The 26,414-nt window shown below is 55.2% G+C and overlaps 3 protein-coding genes across 8 annotated transcripts in view; 2 read left to right on the top strand and 1 right to left on the bottom strand.

Annotated features, from left to right (window-relative positions):
- Positions 1 to 3,000, top strand: part of Nprl3 (NPR3 like, GATOR1 complex subunit) — a 41,576-nt gene extending 38,576 nt beyond the window's left edge. For all 5 annotated transcript variants that reach the window (XM_005349036.3, XM_005349033.3, XM_013347343.2 and 2 more), the window contains 3 exons: positions 291 to 480; positions 1,140 to 1,332; positions 1,996 to 3,000. In XM_005349036.3, coding sequence (XP_005349093.1) covers positions 291 to 480; positions 1,140 to 1,332; positions 1,996 to 2,161 — 549 coding nt within the window. In that variant the 3' untranslated portion in view covers positions 2,162 to 3,000. The remainder of the gene's footprint in view (positions 1 to 290; positions 481 to 1,139; positions 1,333 to 1,995) is intronic.
- Mpg (N-methylpurine DNA glycosylase) lies at positions 2,941 to 8,905 on the bottom strand. Its single transcript, XM_005349037.3, has 4 exons — positions 8,667 to 8,905; positions 7,427 to 7,624; positions 5,307 to 5,511; positions 2,941 to 3,378 (listed from the first exon to the last, which is right to left on the bottom strand). The coding sequence occupies exons 1-4, from the start codon at positions 8,850 to 8,852 to the stop codon at positions 2,990 to 2,992; spliced, it is 978 nt and encodes a 325-aa protein (XP_005349094.1). The 5' UTR covers positions 8,853 to 8,905; the 3' UTR covers positions 2,941 to 2,989.
- A 4,232-nt stretch (positions 8,906 to 13,137) lies between these two features.
- Rhbdf1 (rhomboid 5 homolog 1) lies at positions 13,138 to 25,792 on the top strand. 2 transcript variants are annotated; one of them, XM_013347072.2, is made up of 18 exons: positions 13,138 to 13,286; positions 19,201 to 19,341; positions 19,411 to 19,541; positions 20,354 to 20,567; positions 20,863 to 21,072; positions 21,158 to 21,280; positions 21,353 to 21,510; positions 21,953 to 22,210; positions 22,293 to 22,404; positions 22,507 to 22,581; positions 22,667 to 22,828; positions 23,422 to 23,522; positions 23,651 to 23,714; positions 24,071 to 24,165; positions 24,354 to 24,429; positions 24,498 to 24,598; positions 24,704 to 24,857; positions 25,033 to 25,792. In XM_013347072.2, the coding sequence occupies exons 2-18, from the start codon at positions 19,225 to 19,227 to the stop codon at positions 25,450 to 25,452; spliced, it is 2,571 nt and encodes an 856-aa protein (XP_013202526.1). In that variant the 5' UTR covers positions 13,138 to 13,286; positions 19,201 to 19,224; the 3' UTR covers positions 25,453 to 25,792. The 2 variants fall into 2 exon arrangements, with proteins under 2 accessions (XP_013202526.1, XP_026635836.1); XM_026780035.1 differs by lacking the exons at positions 13,138 to 13,286; positions 19,201 to 19,341; positions 19,411 to 19,541 and adding an exon at positions 19,612 to 19,906.
- Positions 25,793 to 26,414: the final 622 nt, after the last annotated feature.

Here is a 26,414-nt window from a genome sequence, read left to right as displayed (position 1 = left end):
AGACCAGGCTGGTCTCGAACTCACAGAGATCCGCCTGCCTCTGCCTCCCGAGTGCTGGGATTAAAGGCGTGCGCCACCACTGCCCGGCTGGTCTGGAAATTCTTCTAGCCCATTGCTTCCTCTGGGCTGAGCTGACCTTCCCAGCAGCTGAGGGTCCCTTCTTCTAAACAGGAGGCCTTCATACTTAGGTACTGGGGCTGTTAAGGGCCTAAGCTCTCTCATCCCCTAGGAACAGGGTCAAAAGTGGAGTAAGGGAACCAGCCCACACTGTCTGCCCTGCTCACCCACAGACCCAGCTCATCCAGATGGTGGTGTGGATGCTGCAGCGCCGGCTCCTCATCCAGCTGCACACCTACGTTTGTCTGATGGCCTCACCCAGTGAAGAGGAGCCCAGACTGCGAGAGGATGATGTCCCCTTCACTGCCCGAGTTGGTGGCCGCAGCCTCAGCACGCCCAATGCCCTAAGCTTCGGCTCCCCAAGTAGGATCCCCATCCAGGACACCTGTCTGTTAGTGGGAGGCTGGGAGACTTTGGTGATGGCATCCAGGAAGCCTGGGCACTGCTGGAATAAGAGATGTCTTTACATGTCTGTATACTCACCTGTCTCTGTCCCTGCCTGTGGAGACCTCTTCCTCCTGCCTCCCCTGGGTCTGAGGGGAAGGCTTCACCCCCAAGCGGCTGGCTGTAGTTAGGGGCAGCCTTTGCCCACTGAAGCACAGCTGGACTCCCCTACTCCAGCCAGTGCTCAGAGCAGGGACTCATACTGTCAACACAGGGACCACAGCTGTCTGTTGTTAGGTCCATGTGAACTCTGTCGAGTGCTTCATCCCCATGTTGGCTGAGGTGGGACATGATACCCATGCCTGCTTTAGGGGATAGTGGGCATGCAGCATTCTTCTATTCTGGGCCCTTGAAGCTGTTTTTATGGGGCAGCTTCTTGTATTCCAGGTTAGCCACATAAAAGGCATACTACACACTTAGGAGGTGGGGTGGCAGTGAGTTCTTGCATGAAGGTACATGGTACAGTTGGGCACCAGAAGGGGAAGTGTGGCAGTGACCTCAGGATCTGGATGCTGCCAGTGCCTTCAATGCTCCCCATCTTGGCATAATTGACATCAATTAGCTGTTTCAACCCACAGCCAGCAGTGATGACATGACCCTTACCAGCCCCAGTATGGATAACTCCAGTGCAGAGCTGCTCCCCAGTGGGGACTCGCCACTGAACAAGAGGATGACAGAGAACCTGCTGGCTAGCCTCTCCGAGCATGAGCGGGCTGCCATCCTCAACGTGCCTGCTGCCCAAAACCCCGAGGACCTCCGCATGTTTGCCAGGTAGGGAGCAGGCGACTGAGTGGGACATGGTATAGGAACGCTGGTATCCTTGCACAGCTCATGGTGGGTCTCCACCTAGGATTGGTGTGTGAAGGGCAGGAGCTATTGTCCAGGTGTGGAGATGCAGGCTCTGGCCAAGCCCCTAGGTCTAGTGGGCAGCTTACTCAGAACTTCTGGATGTACCTTGTCACTGCTTGAGAGGCAGTTACTCTCAAGTTCTGACTCGCTTGGGGCTTGGCATGAATATGTCCTAATTCTTGGCCCTGGGGAAAAATTAAGTAGCTTATGTCTGCCATGTCCATCCTGACTTAGTTGTGGTAAGGGCATGGTGTTATGAGAGAGGTCAGGTTGTCATGTTCAGTGTTGAAAATCACACTGCAGATTGTTGGGAGGACCATTTACAACTCTTTCAAGTGCTGATCCAGGCCTGACCTGTTCCCTGGAGCAGACTGAACCCAGTGTCATAGGAGAATAAAGAAGCCTTTTGCACTTCTCCCTTCATCGGGTGCACAGCCGCGCTGCTTTGTGGACTCCCTTCAGGCCCACCGCCGGTCACACGGCTCTTCACAAGCTTGCAGGCAGCTTACAGATCCACCCATCAATGGCTTTTGGAGTCCTTACTCCTTGTCTTGGGCTAGGCTCATGCCACCCTCTCTCTTCCAGGCTCCTTCACTACTTCCGTGGCCGTCACCATCTGGAGGAGATCATGTACAATGAGAACACACGGCGTTCCCAGCTGCTCACGCTCTTTGACAAGTTCCGCAGTGTGCTGGTGGTGACCACCCATGAGGACCCTGTCATTGCTGTCTTCCAAGCACTGCTCACATGAGCCCAGGCAGCATGCCCAGTGGGAATGGGAACTAGCCTACTCCCTGCCCAGGGCTCCTGACTGGCCTTAGGAGGATGGGCAGCTCTAGTCTAGCAGAACCGGTTCTTGTTCCAGCTGTCCATCTGGTCAGAAGTAGCTATGGGGCAACCACTGCTGGACTTTCCTTTCTTTTTTTTTTGAGACAAAGTTTTATGTAGCCTAGACCTCACATGTGCTAGGTAGCCAAGGATGACTTTGAACTCCTGATCTTCTTGCCTCTGTCCCCATATGCTAGGATTACAGGCATGTGCCACCGTTACTTTAAAAAATATATGTTTATTTATTTCTATTTATGGTTTTATATGTGTGGGTCCCCAGAGGTCAGAAGAAAGCATACCCTGGAGCTAGAGTTACGGAGGTTGTGAGCCCCTGGGTGTGGAGTTGAGAACGGAACTCTAGAAGAGCAGGAAGCTTTTAACCATTGCCGTCTCTTCAGTCTGGTCCTTACAGCATCTTAACATTGCTGAGCTGGAGGAGGTTTTCCAGGATGTGTCTCTGAAGTCCAAGTCCTTCACACACACACAGTTGTGTCTTTCTGACCCCTTTCCCAACCTGCCTCTTCTACAGTCATCCTTGAGAGTGTCCAGAAACTCATTTAATTCATTCCTGCTCCTATGTGTATATGCCCATACACTGATGACTCTCCCCTCTCCAGTGCCATACATACGGGCTTCCCAGGTTTCCTGACCCAGATGAAGAATTAACTTCATGCACACAAATTCTGGCTGAGACTTGGACAGTTCCCACAAATAAGATATTTATTCTACTTTAAAAAAATAAAAAATCCCATCAGGCTGTTTGCTGAGGCTGATACATCTGTTCAGCCACTCTGTCAACCACACTGACCCACGGGCTGCCCTGGATATAGAAGCGCAGGGGCTTCTGGGTCCACTCCCCTGCATGACCAATGCCTATGCGAGCTGCTGCCACCACAGCTGGGCTACTGGACTCCACAGGGCCACGCTCCAGCCACACAGCCTCATCTTGGGCCAGGTCTCGCTGATCAAAACTCTTATCAATGGCCAGGGCCTGGCACAGCTTGGACGGACCACTACAGAGCTCACGGTCCTTGAGTGTACGGCCAGCAGTGCTTTTCCGGAGGTTGTTGCGAAGCTGCCGCATGGTCTCCAGGCCCTCCAGAGGCTCTAGTGCTCGTAACAGGACACAAGCCCCAGCCCCTGTGGGACAGACAGACAGCCTGGAAGTAAACTTTAGATCTCCTGCACACACCCACTGTGGCAGTGGTGCTGCCATCCTCCTGCACACGTAACCTGTACCTACTGCATCCAGACATGCAGACCCCTCTGCATCTCCACTCCCTTCCCTGCAGCACCAGCTAGGCTGCTCTGCCTTCCCTGAGTTCCTAGGGAAGCCTCTACCTGGCAAGACTGACAGCGAGACTCCCACCACTGCTCTCCAAAGCCAGAACTATGATCATCTAGTGTGTGAGTCCTTTCTGTAGCTTCTCCTAGTCGACTGGTGGTGGCTATGAGGATGGCATAGGAAGCCCCAGAGAACCAGCACCTCTGGGGCAGAAGGGACGCCATTCTACTAGAAAATGGTAAGTCAAGAAAGACTAGAAGGTGCAGTCCTGTGCTGTACCTAGCTCACCAACTGGAACCGCCTCTGCCATTTCAGGGAGAAGCAGGACACAGAGTCTCTGAGTGCAGAGCACATGATCCCTACTCTCAGCTCCCAGGGCCACTTTATCATCCCGCCCTATCCTGGCTCCCTCTCATCTTCATGCAAACACCTTTGACTTCCATGTCCTTGCCTAACTCCCAAGTGCCACTCTCTCAACATGGATGACCCTCACCAATACCATGTACACCCTTGTGGGAATTTGCCTCCAACCTGGATGTTCTTGGGGTGTTTCAGTTACATGTTCACCCCTGCCTCTGCCTTGTTCACCATGTCTCAGGAACCTGCATTTTCCCCCCTCAGAAACTATAGCACTAACATCTCTGGTTTTGTTTCCTTAGTTCAGCCACACTAGGGGGGTTAGTTCTGTCCAAGAAGGCTTCTGTCATCTTTTTCTCTCTTTAATTAAAAAAAGAAGAAGTGTATTGAAATTCTGCTTATGTGTGTCTGTACACTTGTGCACCTGGTGCTGACAGAGGCCAGAAGAGGGCACTGGATCTCCTGGAAGTGGAGTTATGGTTGTGAACTGCCATGTGGAAGCTGGGAAAAGAACCCAGGTCCTCTGAAAGAGCAGCCAATGCTCTTAACCACAGATCTCCAGCCTTCTCTCATAGTGATGTCTAGTCGTCCATAGTGTCCTCAGTATCAGCTCTGTGGTCACCTCTAGCGTCCAAACCCCATGCACTGGACACCTTAGCCTTCTGCTAGGGCCAACCTGCAGTACAAGTACTTGTCCAGCAAACCAAGAACATTTGGTCACTGTGGGCAAGCAGGAGGGTATTAAGCACATATGTTGAGATATGCCAATCATGTTCCTGGCCAGTGGTGGCTTTGGTAGGATGATACTGGTTCTTTAGACTCTGACCACTGGGGACAATGCTACATGCTTGTCAAGACAGAGCTGGTTTCTCTCAGGAACACTGCATCAGTAACCCTCCACAAATGCTATCTGGGGCCAAAAAGTCCTCTGTGGTTACTGTAGGGTTTCTAGAAGCATCCCTGCCTTTACCTAGCCAGCTATGATAACCAAATATGTCAGCAAACATTGCCTGATGTCTCCTAAGGGGCAGAAATGCTCCTGGATGAGAATGACTGAGCCAGATCCCATAACAGGACTTTCGGCAAGGTTCCCGAATGAGCCCAGATTACCCCAAACCAGTCTCTTGCTTTCCCCTTCCCTACCTGCTGGCCCACTCCAAATTTAACCCAGAATCAAAAACATCCTTCTGAACTCTGGCCACAGAACCTGACTGCTCTGCATTTAAGCTGTCCCTGTAGCCTCTGTCTTGTGGAAACTCAGCTGCTTTAGCCAGGCTTGCCCTGTCAAGAGCAGTCAAAGCTCCTGAAATCCCAACTTAACCCCTGGCAATGGCATCGCCCTGCTCAAATGCCTGTCTACCTCAGTCTTCCAGGGGAGTTGCCCAGCTGCTGCCCTGTCTGTTTCCCCAAGCCCAGTACCACTAACCTTGACTGGAGACATTCAAGCAGAAGTACATGCCATAGATGATGTACACATATAGCGTCCCGGGTTTCATGAACATGCCACGGTTGCAGGGAGTCTGCCGGCCACCCCTTGAGTGAGCAGCTTCATCTTCTGGCCCCAAGTATGCCTCTGTCTCCACAATGCGCCCACGGAGTTCCGTTCCGTCAGCGAGTCGCCGGACAAGGACCTGTGGGCATTGAGCCTGCTCAGACCATAGGGATAGGGGTCAACCCACCTGGACAGTCCCTACCTAGACCTCCTCTCTTAAGTTCAAGATGGACCAGGAACCCAGGCCCAGCCAGACCTAGCCACCTGGCTCTCCATTCTGCCTCTTCTGCTCCTGCTTGGAGCCTGGATGCCGCTGTTAAGGTGACTAGCCATTCCTGACCAACTACAGTTGTTCACTCAGGGTTCTGACCACATCTCGAGCTTCACTGTGCAGGCTGACCTCAAAGTCCCTTCAGTGTGTTCTGTGCTTTCCCACATCCTCTCCCAGAGTTCCCTTGAGAGTCTTAAATGTTCAGTGGCCCCAATGGGTCCTTACACAGCTTCCTGGGAATTCCAGATTCTGTGGTGTGCTTGTTAAAACAGGCTAGCCACAAAGGATCTACATCTCAGATTGTGCCCACGAATGCTAAGGCCTTAATGAGAAACAGGGCCAGTGGGCAATGCCTAGCCTGGTCCACGAGCCTAAGAATGGCCAGCACTCTTAGCCAGGGCTCATAGGAAGATTTCAGGATCCATGTCCACAGCACTTGATATCCGTAGGGTTGAGGGATTATTTGGTCGGAAGGCACCTTTATCTCAGTCCAGGTAGACCCATGGTGCCTCAGGGTTGGTATAACAGGCAGGGTGGAGGAAGAGGGGCCAGAGCTTGTCATGGAAGCCCGGAAATCCTTTCAGGAACCCAAAACACTGAAGACAGGGCTGAGCGTTTTGGAAGAGGAAAAAGGTCAGGGAGTGTGCCTTCAACCATACTCTCATGCTCCCATGTCTCCAAGGGGCACACTGGGAACCCCAGCTGAGCTGGAGGGAGCCCCTAGCACTTTTCTGGCGGAGGGCCTGGGAAGGCAACATGCTCCTGAGGCCAGAGCAGATGGCTGTCCCAGCAGCTCACTGCAGAACCTTTACTGAGCTTGTGACCCACGCCTGAGTTTTCCCTGACCAAAGGGATAGATACACAGGCTAAAATACCCCTTGCCCTGTCAGACATCATCTGGTCTACCAACGTGGGCTCAAGCAGGAATGACAGGGAGCCAGCTGACATGCCCAAGATGCTGAATAGTGGCAGATGCATGGTGGTGGCGTTGGGCCACCTTTGGGTCCTCTACCTAAACCTGGGATGAATCTGTGCCATGTTTTGTCATATCTTAGATGTTGAATACTCTGGTGCTTTTAGAAGGAACACAGAGCCTTGCAGCTTAAAACAGCCTGGCAACAGAATTAAGTGCCTTCTGCTGTAGGTCAGGGTCTGTTCCTGTTAACATGGACTCTCAGCCCCATCTTTTCTATTAGAGAAACTGGCTGTCCTTGGCCATGGTATCCTAAAGGGAAGCTTATCAAAGCTCTGGCACCTAAGAATAGTGGGTGCTCCAGATGAACCCGGCCAGCTCCATGATGTGCACTTCAGAAGGTGACAGGCTGTATTATGGGGCACACCAGGCTGGACCTGGAGCAGTCCCCTTCCCACTCCAAGCACGTCTGGCACAGCCCAGATCCTGCAGCGAGAAGACCAGCTCTTTCAAGGGATTCAGACATGCAGCCTAATGGTATCCCTGGTCCCAGCCATCAGGGAACAGGGTTTACTTACCTAATATCGTCCATAGTCCTTGCAAACAACCTGTCCTAAGGGGATTTTAGACAGATGGGAAAGGCTAACAATTGATTGCCAAAGCAGGAGAGTTTCCAGTGGTCCTGCTACCTCCACCAAGAAACACCACTATCATATTTCTCTTTGAAGTGATCCTAAGCAATAGTCACACTGTCCCAGGCCAATGTGGACAAAGCAGCTACTTATGTGAGCACAAGGAAGCTGTATCATGGATGTGAACAAGTAGTGACAGGACTAGGGGTCCTGGAACCCGCACCTGCATTTACATTACCTGCCCCAGAAGTGCACGGGCCAGGGTGACTGCTGGCTGGTCAAAAAACTCTGGCCCCAGCCGGGCAGGGTGGTCCTCGGAACTGGAGAAGTAGATGCTCCGCTGCAGGCCTAGGGCTGAGGGTGGCCTCTCTTTAGGGATCTGCTGCTGCTGGGATTCTGCTAGTCGCTGCTTTTTTTGCCCAATCTTTCGGGAAAGCTGTAATGGGGGGGGGGGTGAGAGTAAGCATCTGTCTGCCTGCCTGGGTTTCTTTATCAGTAGACTGGGGTTCCCATTGTGTGGTTCATTCTGAGGCATAAACAGAATACCACAGCTAACATAGCCTCAGGGGGCCTTGGGACATGGTGTGGGTAATGACAGGCCGTTAGTGGTGCCAGGTGGGTGGGCATGCTCTACCCAAACCTGCTGCACACAGAAGCTTGGGTGCCCGAGTCTGATACAGAAGGGCTGGCATTTTCTGATTCCCTTACATCACACCATTCCCAAGGAAACTTGTTTCTGGAACCTGACTCCTTGTTCCTAATCCTGGCCAGGAATTAAAATACAGCCAGAACCTGGGAAGGGCCTAGCTGAGAAACAGACTGAGTTTTGTCCTGTCACGCTCAAAAGCTAGGTCACGAGGCCCCCTCAGTTTCGACCGGAAGTGAGTACACATGGGGATGACCCATTCTAAGTGTTCAGGGTACAACCCTGCTGGCTTCCAACTGACCTCTGACTGGCTGGATATGCGAATAACTAGGAATGGAACAAAAAGTCTATGGGTCAGTAAGACACAGCAGGCCTTAGTCTACCAAAAGCCGGATAAACGAAGTAGGGAAATCTGACTACATCCTTCAGCTTTTGTGGTACAACAGACGGGAGATGAAAGGGACAACTGGGCCGTGAACCTGGGGCCAGAGCCAAGACTTGTCCTCAGCCCAAGCTGGACTTCAGCTATGACCACGGCTTCGTGGCTGGTTAAAGAGCCATTACTTTTCTTTAGACAAGGTCCCATGTAGACCACGCTGGCTTTGAACTCCCGATCCTCCTGCTTTCATGCACTTCCCAAGTACTGGAAATACAGGCATGCGCCACCACGCCCGGGTAAGACCCATTATTTTTATCTGCTGTGTTGACGTCCATGTTGGACCGAGGCTGCCAGGCTGCCAGGAATGGATGCTGACGTGACCGTCTCTGCAGCCCGACCCACTGTGCCAGCTCGCCGTGGGCTCAGACTCCGCGACGCTGCGCCCCCTCTCACCGGCTCTGGCATCTGACCGGCCTCACGACATCCGGTCACTCGGGATCCTGCTCTGGCACTCCCAGGGCGCCGGGCTCGTCCAGGAAACAGAGGCTGGTCGGTGTCGGGAGGCAGGGTCACGGACACCGGTTTTAAAGCTCCTCGGCCTAAGCGCGTACTCAGATCGGCCCGGCCGCGGGCTCGCATCTAGCCGCCTACAGGATGCGCCGTGAAGCAGTGCAGCCGGAAGCGCGAGGAGGGCGGAGACTGGAGCCTGCGCAGAAGGCACACAGTTCGGGGGTGGGGCGAGTGTGCGAAGAGGCGGAGCGAGGAGTCTAGGGGAGGAGCGGGGCGGGTGTCAGAATTTACCTTCACCACTCTGGCCTGAGCCCAGGTACTACAGTCCGGTTCTATCCTAGTGGCCGAGTGCCGTCTACTTCACCCCCCCAACCCGATCCTGGACTGAATTTTCGGTGGTCCCGGGCCGGAAGGCCTTGCTTTGGGACTGGCTAGGTCACAGCGGGTGCGGTTGGTAGTGTGGAGAAAAAACATGAGGCTTTGGAACCTCAGACCGATCTCTGATCCTGGAACTCTCCTTCCCCAACTTTATTGGGGGGCGAAAGGGGAGAGCTGAACGGAAGTGGATGCATGCCCCATCTGGAGGCCCCTGCCCTGGTCATCACAGTTGATAGAGAGGAAAGAAAGGGAATCCTGCCTTGGCAGTAGACCACCGCTTACATCCCTGATACCTAACCCATTGATGCCTGGGATTCCTGTGAAGAGGGCTCACCACCTAAACTGAGCCAATTTGTAGGGCAGGGCCAAGGCTGCAGGGACCTGGGAATACCCATCTAACTGGGTAACAGTTGCCCCGCACCTCTAATGACTCCCTCTCCGGGACCTAGGCCTGCTACCCACCCTATCTGTAGCCTCTCAAATGAGATTGTGCACCGGTGGCAGAGATTTGAGCCTCGAATGGGAAATGACTGACCCAAAGGAAAGAATGGTAAGGGAAGGGAGGTCTTAGGACAGGGTAAGATGCTCCAGGATCTGGCTTACTGCGTCGGCTCCGTGGCAGCCCCCACACCCAGCAGAGCCACCCTCACCCTCTTCTACCATTCTAAGGGTAGTCTGGCTCTGTTTCTTGGCAAACACAATCTTACCTCCCCCTTCACATTCTGCCCCTGCCTTGTCAGAACCCTTGAGGGCTTGCTTGTCACAACTGTCTGATTTCTTTGACCCTGGCATGGAAGAGCAACTAACTGGGTGTGAGAACAGGAGATCTAGACAGCACAGAGGGACAGGTCGCATGTTTGTGAACCTTAGATGAACAAGGAACTTAGCCCAGCCCAAGGCTAGGCTATTCATCAGGATTCTGGTCCCCAACTGCTTCTCCACTGGTCAGTCAGGCTGGGGCTCAGCAATCCCCTCTCATGGGCCTCAACCAGAACTTCCTGGGGAGGGAGGGGCAGCCTCTCTGCCTGCCTGCTGCCTGCTGGAAGTCATCCAGCTGTTTGTGGCACTCTGTGCTGTTTCCGGGGGTGGGGTAGGGGCAATATGTTGTAAATTTGAACTAATGAGATTGGCCTGGATGTGGCTCCCACCCCCTTCCTCCTTATCCCCTACAGCCATTCTGTCCAAACAATGACTCTCCCTTCCTGTGGGAATAATGCCCCTTCCCAATCTAGGAGGAAAACTGAGACCCTAGTTGGGTTCTTGTTCCCTGATAAGGACAGGAAGAGGGCATTGTGAAGCCTTCTAGGGCGCTAGCTTATCCCCCACCTTTGTGTGAATGACAATCTTCTCTGGTGGGCAGTCTGGCTTCTGCCCCAGGAGGAGATGGGGGTGTTGCCAGCATCCTATGCTCCAGATGTTCTGGCCTGAGTGTGGTATTGCGCAAGGTCTACCCCCTCCTCCCCACTTCCTGGTTTGTGGTGTGAAGCTCCCACCACAGGCTGGAAGTGTGGGGTTGGGCTTCCCTGCTGTGTTTTGCCAGCAGGCTGGCCAGGAGTAGGAGAATGTCCAAGAGGAAGGAGCCGAAGAAGGAGCCGGGAACTCTTCTGTTCCCAGTGTGTCTTACCGCTGGTTGGTGGCAAAGAAGCCATTGGGAAATTTTTTGAAAGGGGTCAAGTCTGGAGTTGACACTGGTGTGAGCTGTTTTAAGCCCCCCACAGGTTGTGGGGACGTTGGAGCTGCTTCTAGCAGCGGTGGTGTGGGCTGCCAGTCCTTGCTAGCTCTATAGGCTACAGATGCCAGGCTTCAGTTTCACTGTCTCAGGGGCCCAACACACTGGCTCAGTCTCTTTCCCACATGGATAAAGGAGGAGTTGGGTTGGAGCCAGCTGGCTCTTCGTTTGGAAACTCGCATCCTTCCAGCAGCGTCTCAGCAGAGTGACTGCTGACATCCTGACAGGCCTCGGTGGGTGACTCTCTCTAATGGGGGGAGGGGGCAGAGGGCAGACATAGGCAGGCCAAGAGGAGGTACACTGTCAAGGCTGCTAGGCTCTTGGCCCAGGAGCTTAGAGGACCCCCTTGCCAAGTCCAGGACTATGGGGAGGGGGTTGCCTCAGAAATAGCTGAGGGTTTCAGGCCTTTGGCTATCTAGGCCTTCTCCCCAAATTGCCAGGGTCCTGGGTTCATCCCTACATCTTCTCTCCTTGTAGGGCCTGGAAGCTTAGCTGAAGGTTTCAGAAGCAGTTGTTGGGAGTCCTCTGACTGCTCAGGGATCCACACAGGTGTGGAAGAGTGCTATACAAGATCTGGAGGCCGTGTTCAGGAATTGCAGCCAACTTCCTGTTCCACATAGCCCACGAAAGAATGAGAGAAGCCAGGGGCTGGGATGCCAAGTACTAGGCTCTTGCACCCAAAGCATGGGTCAATAAAGCAAGCAGGAGGTACTGGGACTGGACATTCGTCCATACTCCTCCGCTCACACTGTGCTTACGCCCTTACTCGGGAGGCCAGATTGGGCTGTGTCTGGGAAATCCTGAGGTTCCCCATGTGCTGAGGTGGGCATTCGTCTGCAGGAATCATGCTCTTGGGAACAGCACCTGTGTAAGTGGATGGAGATGGAAGGGTTTGCAAGAGGCTCCCTTAGAGCGTGGGAACTGCAAGACCTCTGGGGCAATGAATCCTGGAAAGCTGTTTTTCTGTCACTGCGTGCAGGCAGCCTTCTCTGTGGAATGGCTGCATTGAAGGTGACTCAAAGGCTGGAGAGATGCTCAGTCGTTAAGAGAACTTGCTGCGAGTTTGATTACCATCCCCCCCTTACATGGGGCAGCTCACAACTGTCTGTAACTTTGGTTCTAGGGGGAGCTGGTGCCCCTTCTGGCATCTGTAGGCACCTGCAACCACACACACACACAGAGATATAAATAAACAGAATATTTTTTTTTTTGTAAAAGGATGACTGAGTTGTGGAACTGGGTGTGTCTTTACTGTGGATCTCCTGTAGGACTTTTTGTGTCTGGAAATAGGTTTCTATGTCTCAACATAGGTCTAGGTGGACCCCTGAAGCATCCATGACAGGAGGAAGGACCTACAGATACCAGATGCCCAGCTGTGGCCAGTTCCTGATTGTCCAGAAAGGACATCATCCAAGCTAGCCCAGTCTGGGCATCCAGACCCTGCTTATTCCTAGCAGGGGCCAAGAATGCTAGGTATGGAGACTGTCCCATCTCTGGTTTGGCATCTGTGGGCTACAGGAGTCCAGAACCCTGCATCAGGACAGCTTCCTCCCTCAGCCTGTGGCTTCAGCTGAGGATAAAGGAGCATTTGTGTCCAGTTTACAGAGGAACGAGCTTCTACTCCAGAGTTGATGGTTGGGCGCTGAGGCAGAGGGAAGAGAAGGGTGTGCAGAATGTTGCTGTCACTATGCACAATGGCTTAAGGGGTGGCAGGTGCAGTCTGGCCCTTGTACCTGCAGGGAAAGAAGTAGGGGAAGGGGTAATTGCTGGGCTGGGGTAATTGCCGAGCTAGGATTCCCGGGACACAGTGTATCAGGGTAGGAGTGTTAGTGTGTACATGTGTAAATGCGTTAGGGTGAGAGTATGAGCCCATCATGAAAGTACATTTGAAATGCGCGTGTGCACATGTGTCTGTGTAAACGGATGTTTAGGGGCTGAATGCCTGAGTGTTTACTAGAAAGGATCAGGAGGGTGTGCATGAGGGAAGTGTGGGTTTCCGGACGAGCCTCAGTGATTTACCAGTGAGTGCCTTCCAAAGGGGCGTTCAATCTTTAGGTGCCTCCCGCCCCCCACCCCCCTCTTGCTCTGGAACTCTCCTCCCTCCCTCCCCAGGTACAGTTAGGGGCGGCACCAGGGGAAGGCGAGCCCAGGACCAACAATGATCACTGGCGAGCTCGACTCCCAGCCACAGGTGTCTCTGCGGGACGCCTGGTAGAGCGCAGCCGGCGGTCTTCCCGGAGGAGGTGCCCGGGGCGGGCGGCGCGCATTCCTCAGCCCTGAGTCAGGCGGCCGCCCCTCTACCGGGCCCGCCCCCGGCGCGCACGCCCCTCGGCCCGTGGCATTCCCAGGCGGACGGGCCGGGCCAGCGCGCGGGCGGCGCAGGCAGGGACTAGGCGCGGGCGCCCTCCCGGCCGGCGGCGGTAGCCGGTGCAGACCCCTCCGAGGACCCCGCGGCGGTGAGTGGCGGCCGGGCTCTCGGCGAGGGGCTCAGGGCGGGAGGGTGCGGGGTTTGCGTTCTGGCGCAAGTGTCCGCCGATCGCTGCCAGACGGTGCGCGGAGTTTGCCGAGCGCCCGAGGAGGCGGCGCGGCCCGGATTCCAGCCCGGCGCCCCACAGAAATAGCCCGTGGTCGGATCGGCGCGGCCTGGCGGGCGGGGCAGACGGACACCGGCCCCGCTGGGTCGTCGGGACCGGAGGTCCTCGGTCCGCAGCCGCCCAAAGTGAGCGGCGCCTCAGCTGCCAGCCCCTCCCCCATGCTTTCCTTGCCCCCGACCCCCCAAGGGTGGCATCTGAAAACTCTGCGCAGAGCGCGCGACTTCGGGCCACCCGGTCCGTGTCCTCCCAGCTCACGGGAGTAACAGCAGCAGCTGCAGACTGGGGAGCTCGGCTGGGCCTGCTCGGCCCGTTCCACCCCGGTTCACATCAACAAACCCGGGAACTGCATCCAAAGACTGCTCCTGCCCTGTGCGGTGACCCCTAGGGCCACAGTCGGGTTCTTGAAGTAGGCCTGGGCGCGGTGGGGTGACTGCGGACCCTAGGTGCTCAGGGATAGGCGAGAGGGCCTGTCTGTCCTGCTGGGAGCATGCTTGAAGAGCTGGGTGGAGAATGGACAGGGGACTCCCCCTAGGCTTTCTTTCCGCTCAGTTTGTCCCGATCAGAGTTCCTGCTCCGTGTGCCTCTTGGGGTAGCGTGTCTGTCTGCGTGGGCGGGGCCTGGATCTGGAGGCCCCCCGCTCTGTCCTGGGACAACCCCCCCTCCCCACTTCCTGTTGAAGCTGGGAGAAGATTCTAGGATGAAACTGGCTTTTCAGGTTTAGACCAGCTAGAAGCCGGGGCAGTCCCAGGCTAGGTGCTCCCCACCTTCACGGGCGGGCGAGCCTCAGCCCCTTGCCCCCGCCCTTAAGCCTGGAGGATGCTGGGGAACTCAGCAGCTGGCCGGTTCTCAAGAGGCTCCAGAGGCTGAGTCCTCTGCTACCAGGTCATTCTGGGCGTGCTGGGTTCTTTGCTTAGAGACCTGCTAAGAGGCTATGTCGGACAGGCCTAGACTGAAGGTACAGGTATTCGCACCCTCCACAGACCTCCAGGCAGCCTCCATGGCTGGCCAGCTCCTCTGCAGGAGCCCTACTGGGAAGTCCACTTGGGTGAGCGCTTGATCTCCTTGGGGAGGTGGTCTAGTGGCCCTGGTCTTGGTCTCCAGTTAAAGGACCGTCAGAGCCCTTCCCTCCAAATTCCCTGGCCCCTTCCATCCCTCTAAGCTCTCGGCTGTCCTCAGGGTACCCTCCTCCCAGACGTGAAGCCCTCCCTCGTCTCACTCAGGATCAGATTCTTTGCCTTCTGACCATTTTTTTTTTTAGTTTGTTGTGCTTAGGGGTGACTCCTTCCCTCGCCTGGGGATGGGGGTTCACCCAGAGAGTCACAGCAGCCTCCCTCAGCCCCAGAAGCTCTGTAGCGGCTGGATCCCTCCCAGTTCCCTGGCAGACCTGGCCGAGGTGCTGAACTCCCTCGAGGCCCCGTGACCTCAGGGTGTGAATGGCCCCTGCGAGTTAATCTGTAAAATGGACAAGACTGATTTCTTCCTGCCCTAGGTTATACTGTCAACAGGATTAGTTAGGATTGGCTCTGAGGCAGGCATCCTAGACTTTTGATGAATGAAGCTGTTGTTGCAGACTCAGTTTACCCCTGTGAAGCCTCTCTAGTCTTGTCCTGCTATCTGTGGTTCCTGGGAGAGGTTTCTGAGTTGTAGGATATCGGGAGACAGTCAGAGCAATTCTGGGGAACTCTGTGCCTCCTCCCTCCATTCAGAGACTCAACTGGACTGCAGATTGGGACAAGAAGTGTCCATCCTAGTGGTCACTAATTCAGAGTCTAGTTTACAGCTAACTTTTGACTCCAAGCCCCTTTATGACTGGGTGACTTGGTCAGGGCCCCTTTTCCCTCTGAGCGCCAACTGAATTAGGGATTTTGGCTGGCCATCGGAGACCCCTGGACTGTGTGTGCTTTTGAGCCATGGCTGGTGCCTCTCCTCAAGGAGGGCCTCTTTCCTCCTGTGTGCTGCACCACCCCTTGGTCCCTTGGGCCCCAGGACTTCCTGCATCCCTAGGACCAGGAGCTTCCCACAGACTGTCTGCAGGGGAGAATACCTTGTTCTGCTGCCCGCTCTGTGTATGCATCTCTGAGATGATGTCAGGTGAGGGAGGGCACTGTAAAGGTCTGCCCCGCCGCATGCTGAGCCAGGTTTCCCTTACATGAAGATGGAGAAGCCAGAGTGGAGGTCGCAGTCTCCTTAGGGTTCACAAAGGGCCCAGCAAACACACAACATGGGTGAGGGAAGTCACGGTGGCAAGTGGCGATGGACCAGCATAGAGGCTGTAGAAAGCTGTGACCACTAGGATGGACACTTCTGGTCCCAATCTGCAGTCCAGTTGAGTCTTTGAATGGAGGGAGGAGGCACAGAGTTCCCCAGAATTGCTCTGACTGACTCCCGATAGCCTACAACTCAGAACCCCCTCCCAGGAACCACAGAAACCCTCTCCCAGCTTGAGGCTGGGTATTAGATTAGAGAGAGGACAGGTTTCAGGTGGGATGCTGGAGTAAGAGGCGGCCGTAGCCCCCATCAAGGATGCAGTTTCATGCCAGCTGTGGGGTCGTATGTCTTCCTACAGTCTACCTTTGCGGGACGCATCCTCAGGTCCCTCTCCCATCTGCAGCTTTGCTATCTTGTTTTTTTGTTTGGGACAGGTTTTTACCATGTAATCTGGACTGGCCTCAAACTCAGAATCTTCCTTTGCTGAGCTGAGTGCTGGGATTGCGGGTGTGTACTGCCATCATACCAGGCTACACCTCAGCTCTGGCTGCCTTCTCCCCACTCAGGCAACCGCTCCTTCTGTCGATTCAGCTGCCACTTATCGAGCACCTACTGTGTGCCAGGCACTTTTGCCACCCCTTTCAGATGAGAGAATGGAGGCTTGCCAGGTGTGGTGGTGCACATCGGTACTCTCAGCACTTGGGAGGTGGAGGCAGGAGGATCATTCCAAGGCATTCCTCTAACTACAGAGGGAATCTGAGGCCAGCATGGGCTATATGAGACCCTGTCTCAAAAGCCGCGAACAGAGAGTCTAGGCATGTTCGTGCTTGTAAGCGGTGGGGACAATGGTGTGAGCATAGAGTTTTGGCTCACGTTGCTCTACCTGCCTTCTGACTTCCTGGCTCTAACCGTACTGATGAGCAGGGCTCGCCCGAAGGGTCCCCAGTTCTTCCACAGTTAGATAAACCCCTGTCTCCTCCACAACCTCCCACGGGCAATCAGAGTGGATTCGATGCGCGCTGCTTCCTTAGCTCCCTGGTCCACCCTGTCCATCCCCCTCGACTGGCATCTCACTCAAGGTGCTTGGAGCCCTGACACGGCTCTGCTGCCCGACCTGACTCCATCCCACCTCTGACCACTGCGCTTGCTTTCCACCACTTCCCACTTAACTCTAGTTCCTTTTTGGGCGGCTCCTTATGCTTCTGGGGTGACTCATGGTGTGTGACCCCAGGCAGTCAGTCTCTCCATGGGCCATGGTTTCCCACTGCACTGGGGCCAGCAGAGGAGAGAGAAAGGAGAGGGAACAAGAGCCCACTGTGTGCCTGGGGAAGATGTAGACACTGAGCCACTGTGGGCCGGCAGTGTGCTGCTCCTTGGCCTAGACTCTTTGTCTGGCCTGGAAAGCCCCTCCCCCAGGCCTTGTGAATCCCACTAGCTTGAGGCCCTGGTAAGAACAGAGCAAAGGGTGGGGCAAGTTGGGAACTCAGTGCTCGCCCGGGTAGGGTGGGTGTCCTTTCCCCAGACTACAGGCCTGGAGTTGTATGTGGCTTCTCTGTGTTTTCCTTTGCTGTAGCATGGAGGTTTGTAGATGGGGACCCCGGGAGACCCAGATGCTCAGGCAGAAGCAAATTGTGGGGTCAGATTCCCAGAGCGTATGATTCTCTTAGCTTATGCTTTTCCCATTCACACTCACCAAGACTGGTTAGCTGCTGTCTCCAGGTCTTGCTGAAGGGTCAGCTCCTTCCAGAGTCCCCACATCCCATGCAGGAGAGCTGGTGTTCTCTATCTGTGCTCAGGTGAGGCAGCACCAGTGGACAGATAGTCCTGGAGGCCAGCATGAAGCACGTTACAGGACTTCAATATTGGAGAAAGGGAGGTCGAGGACAGTCTTTGGTCAGGGAGGGGAAGCCTTGGCTATTAGTAGCTGCTGGGAATGGCAGCTTGTGTTCCTGAGAAAGGCACCATTTCAATACCTTGGCAAAGGTACCCAACTTGTTGGAAAGGCCAGTCCCCAGCATTCGACATTCGCCATGGTCCTGGGACCACTCTTGCCCGTGGTCCTTTCTGGAGCTCCTGAGTGGCAGCTCAGGATGGACCAGAGGTAGCTCTTGTAAGGCATCCTCCATCTTGTCCGATACCTGCCCATTACCCAGTGGGCCTCACAGGACCCAGCCCAGCCTTAGGGGTTCACTGCCTTCCAGGCTGCATTTCCCCTGTTTGTACAGTGAGGATGAAGCTTCTGTGTCCTCCAGGTATGGAGAGGGAGAGACCTGAATTGAAGCAGGTGGGTTACAGAGCCCAGAGCCTGCTCAGGGCTGCAGATAAGAAGGTCTAGAATTTGTGTCTTCTACCCTCTGAGTCCTACATCAGGGAACCCTTGCCCGCACCCTCAGCCCTGAGTCCTAGTCAGGGAGCCCTTACTTGCATCCTCAGCCCTGAGTCCTACATCGGGGAGCCCTTACTCGCATCCTTAGCCCCGAGTCTTACATCAGGGAGCCCTTACCCGCACCCTCAGCCTGCCTTCCTCTCCGCTTTCCGGACACGTGAGACCTTTCACTTGGAGCAGGGTCAGGTGCACAGCTGCTGTGACTGTCCTTGTAGAGGGGGAAGTAAGAGTCCCACAGAGGTCAAGACTTGCCTGACAGTCTTGAGCAAGCCTTTCTGCACTGATAGCCTCAAATGCACAGATATCTGCCTGCTTCTGCTTCCCAAGTGCTAAGATTAAGGGTGTGCAACAGTATTCCTGGCTCAGATGTGTGTGTGTGTGTGTGTGTGTGTGTGTGTATAATCAGATTACTTTGTGGATTCATTTTCTGAGCTGTCTGGAGGGCCCAATTGTGTGATAGGTTTAGGGTCTTAGGTGTTCTGGGAGTTTTCCTAGCAACTTCATAGTCTTTTTTTGGCAGCTGGCGCCACCTCATGGTCATCCGTCGTGTTTTCTGCTGCTTGGAAATGGTCTCTCCGTCTAGCCCCGTCTCTTTAGCACTGGGATTACCCAGCACCAAGTTTTGTCAAGTCTTTTGCACACAGGAGTCTGGTGTCCTAGCTGTTGCTCTGAAGCCCGAGAAAGTCATCTTTTTCTCTAAACATGGGGAGTCTTCTGTGTAATTGATCACAAACCCCACAGTGTGGGAAGTGGAGGTCATAGTGGTTCAGATGGCCTGGGACAGGCGGCTAGCGCTCTGCTGCTCCTGTATGTGCCTGCCGTACACTCATCTGCTGTATTCCCTGCTGCTTCCAGCTGCCGGGGAGTCCTCCTTACCCCCTGCCAAGCTCCTGTAACACACCGGGCATTTCCTTATTTAAAAGGCTATTGTTAACCAGGCTTTAAGTTCAAGAGGGTGAGAACCCTCTACCAGCATGTGCCAAGCATCACGTCTTGCTCATAGTAGGTGCATGCAGTATTGCCCGTTGGATTCCTACTGTCGGGGGACCTGTCTGTGATGAGATCGGGCACAGAGCATGCCAGCATATAGCAGGAGCTGTGAGCACCTCTTCTGGGCTTGTACTGCTCCTTCTAGGTTTGGGACTTGTCAGGGTTGTCGCTCAACAGAACCCCCTCCCCCAGGCCTGCCTCCCTGCAACTGGAACCATGAGCGAGGCCCGAAGAGACAGTACTAGCAGCCTGCAGCGCAAGAAGCCCCCTTGGCTCAAGCTGGACATCCCAGCCGTGGCGCCCCCAGCAGCAGAAGATCCCAGCTTCCTGCAGGTAGGTTCTGGCCTGTAGGGGCTTTGGGAATTCCCTGGCCAGGCTCCTCACCAGGACTCTGTCGTCCAGCCCCTGCGGCGGCAGGCTTTCTTGCGGAGTGTGAGTATGCCAGCTGAGACAGCCCGTGTCCCATCACCCCACCATGAGCCCCGGCGGCTGGTGTTACAGCGTCAGACATCCATCACGCAGACCATCCGCAGGTACCACACCATCCTGGCTGTTCTGCAGACTGGGGCTAGGATGGGGGTCTAGAGGTAGGCATATGGGATCCCCCTAGGTCCTGGGGATGGGAACGGGGCAAAGGACCCTTCTCTCTCAGCTTTGTCCTCCATCTTAATCCCAGCAACACTTCATCATCCTCCTCCTGTTCTGGGGGCTATGGTGGGCACCCCATCTGCCTCTCTGTTCCCCGGGCATGCACTCTCCCTTCTCCCCACCCTAATCCCCTGGCTCCTCACAGCCGACAGGTACGCTTTGGGCGTGTCCACACTCTGCCTCTCCTGGGGTCCCGGGCTGCTTGCAAGGCCCTCCCACAGCGCCAGTCTCTCTCTTGGTCCTTGCTCAGGTACCTCACGCAGGTCTTGAGTGTGCTCTCTGGCACGTGCATGTTATGTAGCCTCTGGGGCTGTTGGAGCGCTTGACTTGATGGTCCCTGGCTGCTGATGGCAGGGGCTGGCTGTGTATTTATTTGCATGTCCAGAGACTGTGGCCACCTTACAGCTCCTACTGCTGGATTCTGTAGTGCCCTGGGGTGGCGGTGGCTGCCTAAGGCCAAGGCCTCTCTCTGGACTCAGGGTTGGGAACCTTCTGCTGACAGGCATGAAGAATGTTGTCGTGGGAATTGGGGTGGCCAGAGTTGGAACTCCCATGTCCTTATAATTAGATGTTGCCAACTAGACCGGGTCCTTGGGGTGACTGGAGGCTTGCCTAGGGGGTTGGCCTTTGAGGCTTGCTGTCTGGTGTAGGGGGACAGGATCCATGGCTTCCCCTTGCTGAGTCCTTCCTATGCCAGGGGGACAGCGGACTGGTTCGGAGTGAGCAAGGACAGTGACAGCACCCAGAAATGGCAGCGCAAGAGCATCCGTCACTGCAGCCAGCGGTACGGGAAGCTAAAACCACAGGTCATTCGGGAGCTGGACCTGCCCAGCCAGGACAATGTGTCGCTGACCAGCACCGAGACGCCACCGCCGCTCTATGTGGGACCATGCCAGTTGGGCATGCAGAAGGTGTGCTGCCTCCTATTGGCTCCTCATTCTGCTCCTGTAGCTGGTGGGGAAGGGTTGGGAGAGAGTATTCCTACAAGCCTGTGGGCTTAGGAAGGCTCCTGAGATACTCCCAGGTAAGAGGAAAAGTGTCCTAAGATTATTGTACCAGTTCAGATTCTGGATTGCCAATGTCAAGGAGAGAGGGACCCCTCTAGGTGTCGTGGATGAGAGTGAGGCTTAGTGTGTTGGGAGTGTCTGTTATCACAGAAGGCTTGCCTGGGTCTGTATACTGATGTAGCATCTTTGACCCCACCAGATCATAGACCCTCTGGCCCGTGGCCGGGCCTTCCGCATGGCTGATGACACTGCCGATGGCCTGAGCGCCCCCCACACTCCAGTCACACCAGGTGCCGCCTCCCTCTGCTCCTTCTCCAGCTCCCGCTCAGGTTTCAATCGACTCCCTCGGCGGCGCAAACGTGAATCAGTGGCCAAGATGAGCTTCCGGGCTGCTGCGGCACTGGTGAAGGCAAGTGTCGGGCATGGGTGGAGGTGTGAGAGCTGAGCCCACCCACGTCCACTTCCGGATCCTAAGGTCACCTCCTTGTCCTCAGGGTCGGTCTATTAGGGATGGCACTTTACGGAGGGGACAGCGTCGAAGCTTTACCCCGGCCAGCTTCCTGGAGGAAGACATGGTGGACTTCCCTGATGAGCTGGATACGTCTTTCTTCGCCCGGGTAAGAGGAGCCTGGGGTGTCGCCCCATCTCCTCTGTCTCTGGGTCCACCCTGACCTCACATATTTGCTCAGGAAGGTGTCCTCCATGAGGAGCTGTCCACATACCCAGATGAGGTGTTTGAGTCCCCATCAGAGGCAGCGCTCAAGGACTGGGAGAAAGCCCCAGAGCAGGCCGACCTCACGGGCGGGGCCCTGGACCGCAGCGAGCTTGAGCGAAGCCACTTGATGCTGTGAGTACAGGCAGTGGGGGAGGGGCTCAGAGGAAGCATCTGCCTCACTGGGAGTAGCTGGGCCCTTGGGTCCGATGCTGCCATGGTCATAGCTGGGGCTGACTAGAGAATTGGGAATATGGCCTGACCACCGTGGGTATGAGGACCCGGGGGAGGTTCATCCCTAGACTCTGATGCCCAGCTACAGAAATTCCAAAGCCCAGAGGCTAGAGTGTAGGTGGGAGGAAGACCATGGTCTAGTAAACACTGTTGAGATATAGAGCCTCAGTCTTGGCTCCCCGTTCCCTCCCCGCCAAGCTGTCGGGCTTGTTGTAAGGAGGAGAAGGAAGAGGGGTGGCTAGTTGGCGCCTCCACCCCTGGGAGGGCAGCAATGCTCTGGCTCTGCCCGAGGGAAGGCAGTTATAGGGTCTAGGCAGGAAATGAATATGCTGGCCCCCTCCAGGCCCCTGGAGCGAGGCTGGCGGAAGCAGAAGGAGGGTAGCTCGTTAGCCCCACAGCCCAAGGTGCGGCTTCGCCAGGAGGTGGTCAGTGCGGCTGGACCCAGGAGGGGTCAGCGCATTGCTGTACCAGTACGCAAGCTCTTCGCCCGGGAAAAGCGGCCCTATGGTTTGGGAATGGTGGGAAGGCTCACCAACCGCACCTACCGGAAACGTATTGACAGCTATGTCAAGCGGCAGATAGAGGACATGGATGATCACAGGTAGGCTGTGTTGGGATAGAGGCTGGGCTAGGATTAGGAATCCAAGTCACAGATGCCCCCTCCTGATACCTCTGTCTCACAGGCCCTTCTTCACTTACTGGCTCACCTTTGTGCACTCACTGGTCACCATTCTGGCTGTGTGCATCTACGGTATTGCGCCTGTGGGCTTCTCGCAGCACGAGACAGTGGACTCGGTGAGCTCAGCAACAATTCCTGCACCCAGATAACTGGAGTCCAGGCTCTGTGGGAGGATGAAGCCCTCCAGATTTGATCTGATCTCACTCCCTACCTTCCAGGTACTAAGGAAACGGGGCGTCTATGAGAATGTCAAATACGTTCAGCAGGAGAACTTCTGGATCGGCCCCAGCTCGGTGAGGACAGGGCTGGAGGTGGAGCTTGGGGTTGTTCCAACAGTGCCTGGGCCTGAAGCCACAGCTGCTGTCTCCCCCTTCACAGGAGGCCCTCATTCACCTGGGGGCCAAGTTTTCACCCTGCATGCGCCAGGACCCACAGGTGCACAGCTTCATCCTTGCTGCCCGGGAGCGTGAGAAGCACTCAGCTTGCTGTGTACGCAATGACCGCTCTGGCTGCGTGCAGACTTCGAAGGAGGAGTGCTCGGTGGGTGTCTTAGCTCCTGCTCTGTCTGAGCTGCCCGTTCTTATTTCAGATTTAGGCCTCACAACATTTTTACTCTGGCTTTTGGCAGTGTGTGGTACCTCACTAGGCCCCTCTCATCTTGCTCTTCACACTCAGTTCCTATAGAGGATAGCCATTTGATTTTAACTTGGCCTTGATTTGGGTCTGCCCTTTCAGCACCTCTGTGCCTTCTATCTTAAGAGAATGTTGCCTTATTTGATGGTGCATGCCTGTAAGCGCAGCCGTAAGAGGTTGGTTAAATTCCAGGCCAGCCTGGGCTATGCTCCATGGTCTCAAAAAAAAAAAACAAGAAAAATGCAAGACTCATCCAGATTTTGGCACCATAGTTGATGTCACTTCCCTACTTTCAGACAGAGGCTGTGTCTCTTGTGCCCCTGCTATGCTGCTGGGCACCTTTTAACACTCCTCTGTGTGTCTGGGGTTTTAACCTAACAGCTGTGTGGAGGCAGAAGGCACTCATGGGGCCTTGTCTTTGGTTCCTGGCTGAGTCAGCACATTGCTCTGAGCTGAGCAGTGCATGCGATCTGACTAGGGCTGACCCTGTGTCCCCACAGTCTACGCTGGCAGTGTGGGTGAAGTGGCCCACTCATCCCAGTGCTCCAGACCTTGCAGGCAACAAGAGGCAGTTTGGTTCTGTCTGCCACCAGGACCCCAGGTGAGCACTGTCGATTACTCTCTTAAAATACCTTTGTCTGTGTCTGAGGGGTGTAGAGGATTCCTAGTTTGGGGCGGAAGGGTGACATTGCAGTGGGACAAAGGCTCTAACCGTGTGGGCTCATGCAGGGTGTGTGACGAGCCTTCCTCTGAGGATCCTCATGAGTGGCCAGAAGATATCACCAAGTGGCCGGTGAGCTGGGGTCTCTGGCTTGCTTGTCGAAAGGGGGAGGTGGCTGCACCCTGCCATTAATGGTGCTGCAGACTCTCATTGTTGGACCCCCCACACAGCTTTGCACTGCCCTAGCCTTTGCCTCACCTGGCCGACAAGGCTCACCTCTGTAAGCAAGGGGTCAGGGCAAGAGAATGGGGTGGAGACTTGAGAGATCAAAGTGTCATTAATCTAGTTTGCAGGCGGCCCAGCTCGGGCTTGGTGTGTTATCTGCTGGTTTCTATCCGAGTCTTGCTTCTGTGTTGGTCTCCAATAGGCCAAGAGTTGGGTGTGTGTGGAAAATGACCCCGGCCCATTTGTTTTTCTTTCTCACCTAGATCTGCACCAAAAACAGTGCTGGGAACCACACTAACCACCCTCATATGGACTGTGTCATAACAGGCCGGCCCTGCTGCATCGGCACCAAAGGCAGGTGGGTGCGCATGCGCAGCTGGCTTGCAGCAGCGTTCTTCTTCCTCACTAAAGCCTGCAATAATCTGATTCCAGCAACCAGGACTTAAGACTGGGCCAGTGGAGGTGGGTGGGGTTGAAATCTTGGGGTAGATTGGGTAGGTACCCGTAGACTCTGGGCACCCTCCAATCCCTGGCATGACCCTTTAGGTGTGAAATCACCTCCCGGGAGTACTGTGACTTCATGAGGGGCTACTTCCACGAGGAGGCCACACTCTGCTCTCAGGTAGGCCTTGAGGGCACGCCCCTTTTCGCCTCCGGCCACTGTCGAGGCTGACTGGCCACTTTGCACAGGTGCACTGCATGGACGACGTCTGTGGCCTCCTGCCTTTCCTCAATCCCGAGGTGCCTGACCAGTTCTACCGCCTGTGGCTGTCCCTCTTCCTGCACGCTGGGCAAGTGGGACTGGGGGCTGGGTGGGTGGCCTCATTCCCCAGGAGCAGTGGGCTGGAGGTAAAAGAGAAGCCACCTTCCTGCTGAGTGCCCCTCGCTCCCCACAGGATCCTGCATTGTTTGGTATCCGTCTGCTTCCAGATGACAGTTCTGCGGGACCTGGAGAAGCTGGCAGGCTGGCACCGCATAGCCATCATTTACCTGCTGAGTGGTATCACAGGCAACCTAGCCAGTGCCATCTTCCTGCCATACCGGGCAGAGGTAGGGTGGCTTCCCAGGGTGGGGACCCTCGATGTGTGCCTGTGGCTGTTGTGAACCCATCTATGTTGAGATAAAGTATGTTGAGAGGTGGGCTGGGAAGATGAGGGCCTGAGCTTCAGGGGAGTGGGGAGATGCTGCAGCCCACTAGCTCACAACTTCCGACCCCCAACACCAGGTAGGTCCGGCTGGCTCGCAGTTTGGTATCTTGGCCTGCCTCTTCGTGGAGCTGTTCCAGAGCTGGCAGATCCTGGCTCGACCCTGGCGTGCCTTCTTCAAGCTCTTGGCCGTGGTGCTCTTCCTCTTTGCCTTTGGCCTGCTGCCCTGGATCGACAACTTCGCCCATATCTCAGGCTTCATCAGTGGCCTTTTCCTTTCCTTTGCCTTCTTGCCGTACATCAGCTTTGGCAAGTTTGACCTGTACCGCAAGCGCTGCCAGATCATCGTTTTCCAGGCGGTCTTCCTGGGCCTGCTGGCTGGCCTGGTGGTACTCTTCTACTTCTACCCGGTCCGCTGTGAGTGGTGCGAGTTTCTCACCTGCATCCCTTTCACCGACAAGTTCTGTGAGAAGTACGAACTGGATGCTCAGCTCCACTGAAGCAGCTGTGGGCACCCCAGGACACCCCAGCCTCCCGGGTCTGAACACATGGTGCTCCCTGAACTCTGACCTCTGTGCCTTGCTCGCTCCTGTTGAACCCTTATACGGCTGGACATTTACTACATGAGTTCCCACGATAACCTTTTAACTAGTCCCCGACGACCACTTCATGTGGCCAATAAATGGGCTGGGAGCGTTTTAGCTGCCACTAACTTGACCAGGGCTGTTGTCGCCTTTCCTGATTTCTGGCTGGGGCTGTTGGGAGAGGCCACAAAGACCTTGGGCATACAATTCCCTTTGTCAGTGGTTCTCAACCTGTGGGTGGCAACCCCTTTGTCAAACCTGTATCTCCAAAAATATTTATATTATGGTTCATAACTGTAGCAAAATTATCATTTTTTTGGTTTTTTGAGACAGGGTTTCTCTGTGTAGCCTTGGCTATGCTGGCACTCACTCTGTAGTCAGGCTGGCCTCGAACTCACAGAGATCTGTCTGCCTCTGCCTCCCAAGTGCTGGGATTAAAGGCTCATGCCACCACCACCTGGCCACAAAATTAGTTCTGAAGTAGCAACGAAAACAATTCTATGGTCGGGGGTCACCACAACATGGGGAACTGCATTAAAGGATCGTACCTTTAGGAAGGTTGAGAATCACTGCCCGGTGTCAGAGACATCACTGGCTGTCACCTCTCTGTGAATTTTCATAGTAGCCAGTGTTGAGGCATGAACCCAGGGGAGTGCTGCTGTATCTCTGCAGTGGGGAGCATATTGTACCCCTGTGATTCATTCTTCATCACTCTGTCTTTTTCCACTGAGCCTGGGAGAAACATGGCTATCGGGAACCTGTAGGTGGAGGCTAGAGGCCTCCACTCCCACTGTCACCTGCTAGGTCCTACCACAGGCCCTGGGATGCAGGTTCCTGTGTCCACCCTCCACCCCCAGAAACAAAGCTTTCGACTCAGC

Source organism: Microtus ochrogaster, chromosome 7, assembly GCF_000317375.1.
Source record: "Microtus ochrogaster isolate Prairie Vole_2 chromosome 7, MicOch1.0, whole genome shotgun sequence".
Lineage (NCBI taxonomy): Eukaryota > Metazoa > Chordata > Mammalia > Rodentia > Cricetidae > Microtus > Microtus ochrogaster.
Note: the sequence above shows the minus strand (reverse complement) of the source record. Positions and strands in the feature narration are given on the sequence as shown.

Excerpts from the sequence above, each read along its gene's own strand:
- Rhbdf1 (XM_013347072.2), top strand. The coding sequence starts at position 19,225 with ATGAGCGAGGCCCGAAGAGACAGTACTAGCAGCCTGCAGCGCAAGAAG. Across the intron at positions 22,829-23,421 it reads CTTCGAAGGAGGAGTGCTCG|TCTACGCTGGCAGTGTGGGT; the intron begins GTGGGTGTCTTA and ends GTGTCCCCACAG. Across the intron at positions 23,715-24,070 it reads AAGATATCACCAAGTGGCCG|ATCTGCACCAAAAACAGTGC; the intron begins GTGAGCTGGGGT and ends TTTCTCACCTAG.
- Mpg (XM_005349037.3), bottom strand. The coding sequence starts at position 8,852 with ATGCGAGCCCGCGGCCGGGCCGATCTGAGTACGCGCTTAGGCCGAGGA. Across the intron at positions 5,512-7,426 it reads CCCGTGCACTTCTGGGGCAG|GTCCTTGTCCGGCGACTCGC; the intron begins GTAATGTAAATG and ends CAATGCCCACAG. Across the intron at positions 3,379-5,306 it reads CTTGAATGTCTCCAGTCAAG|GGGCTGGGGCTTGTGTCCTG; the intron begins GTTAGTGGTACT and ends TCTGTCCCACAG.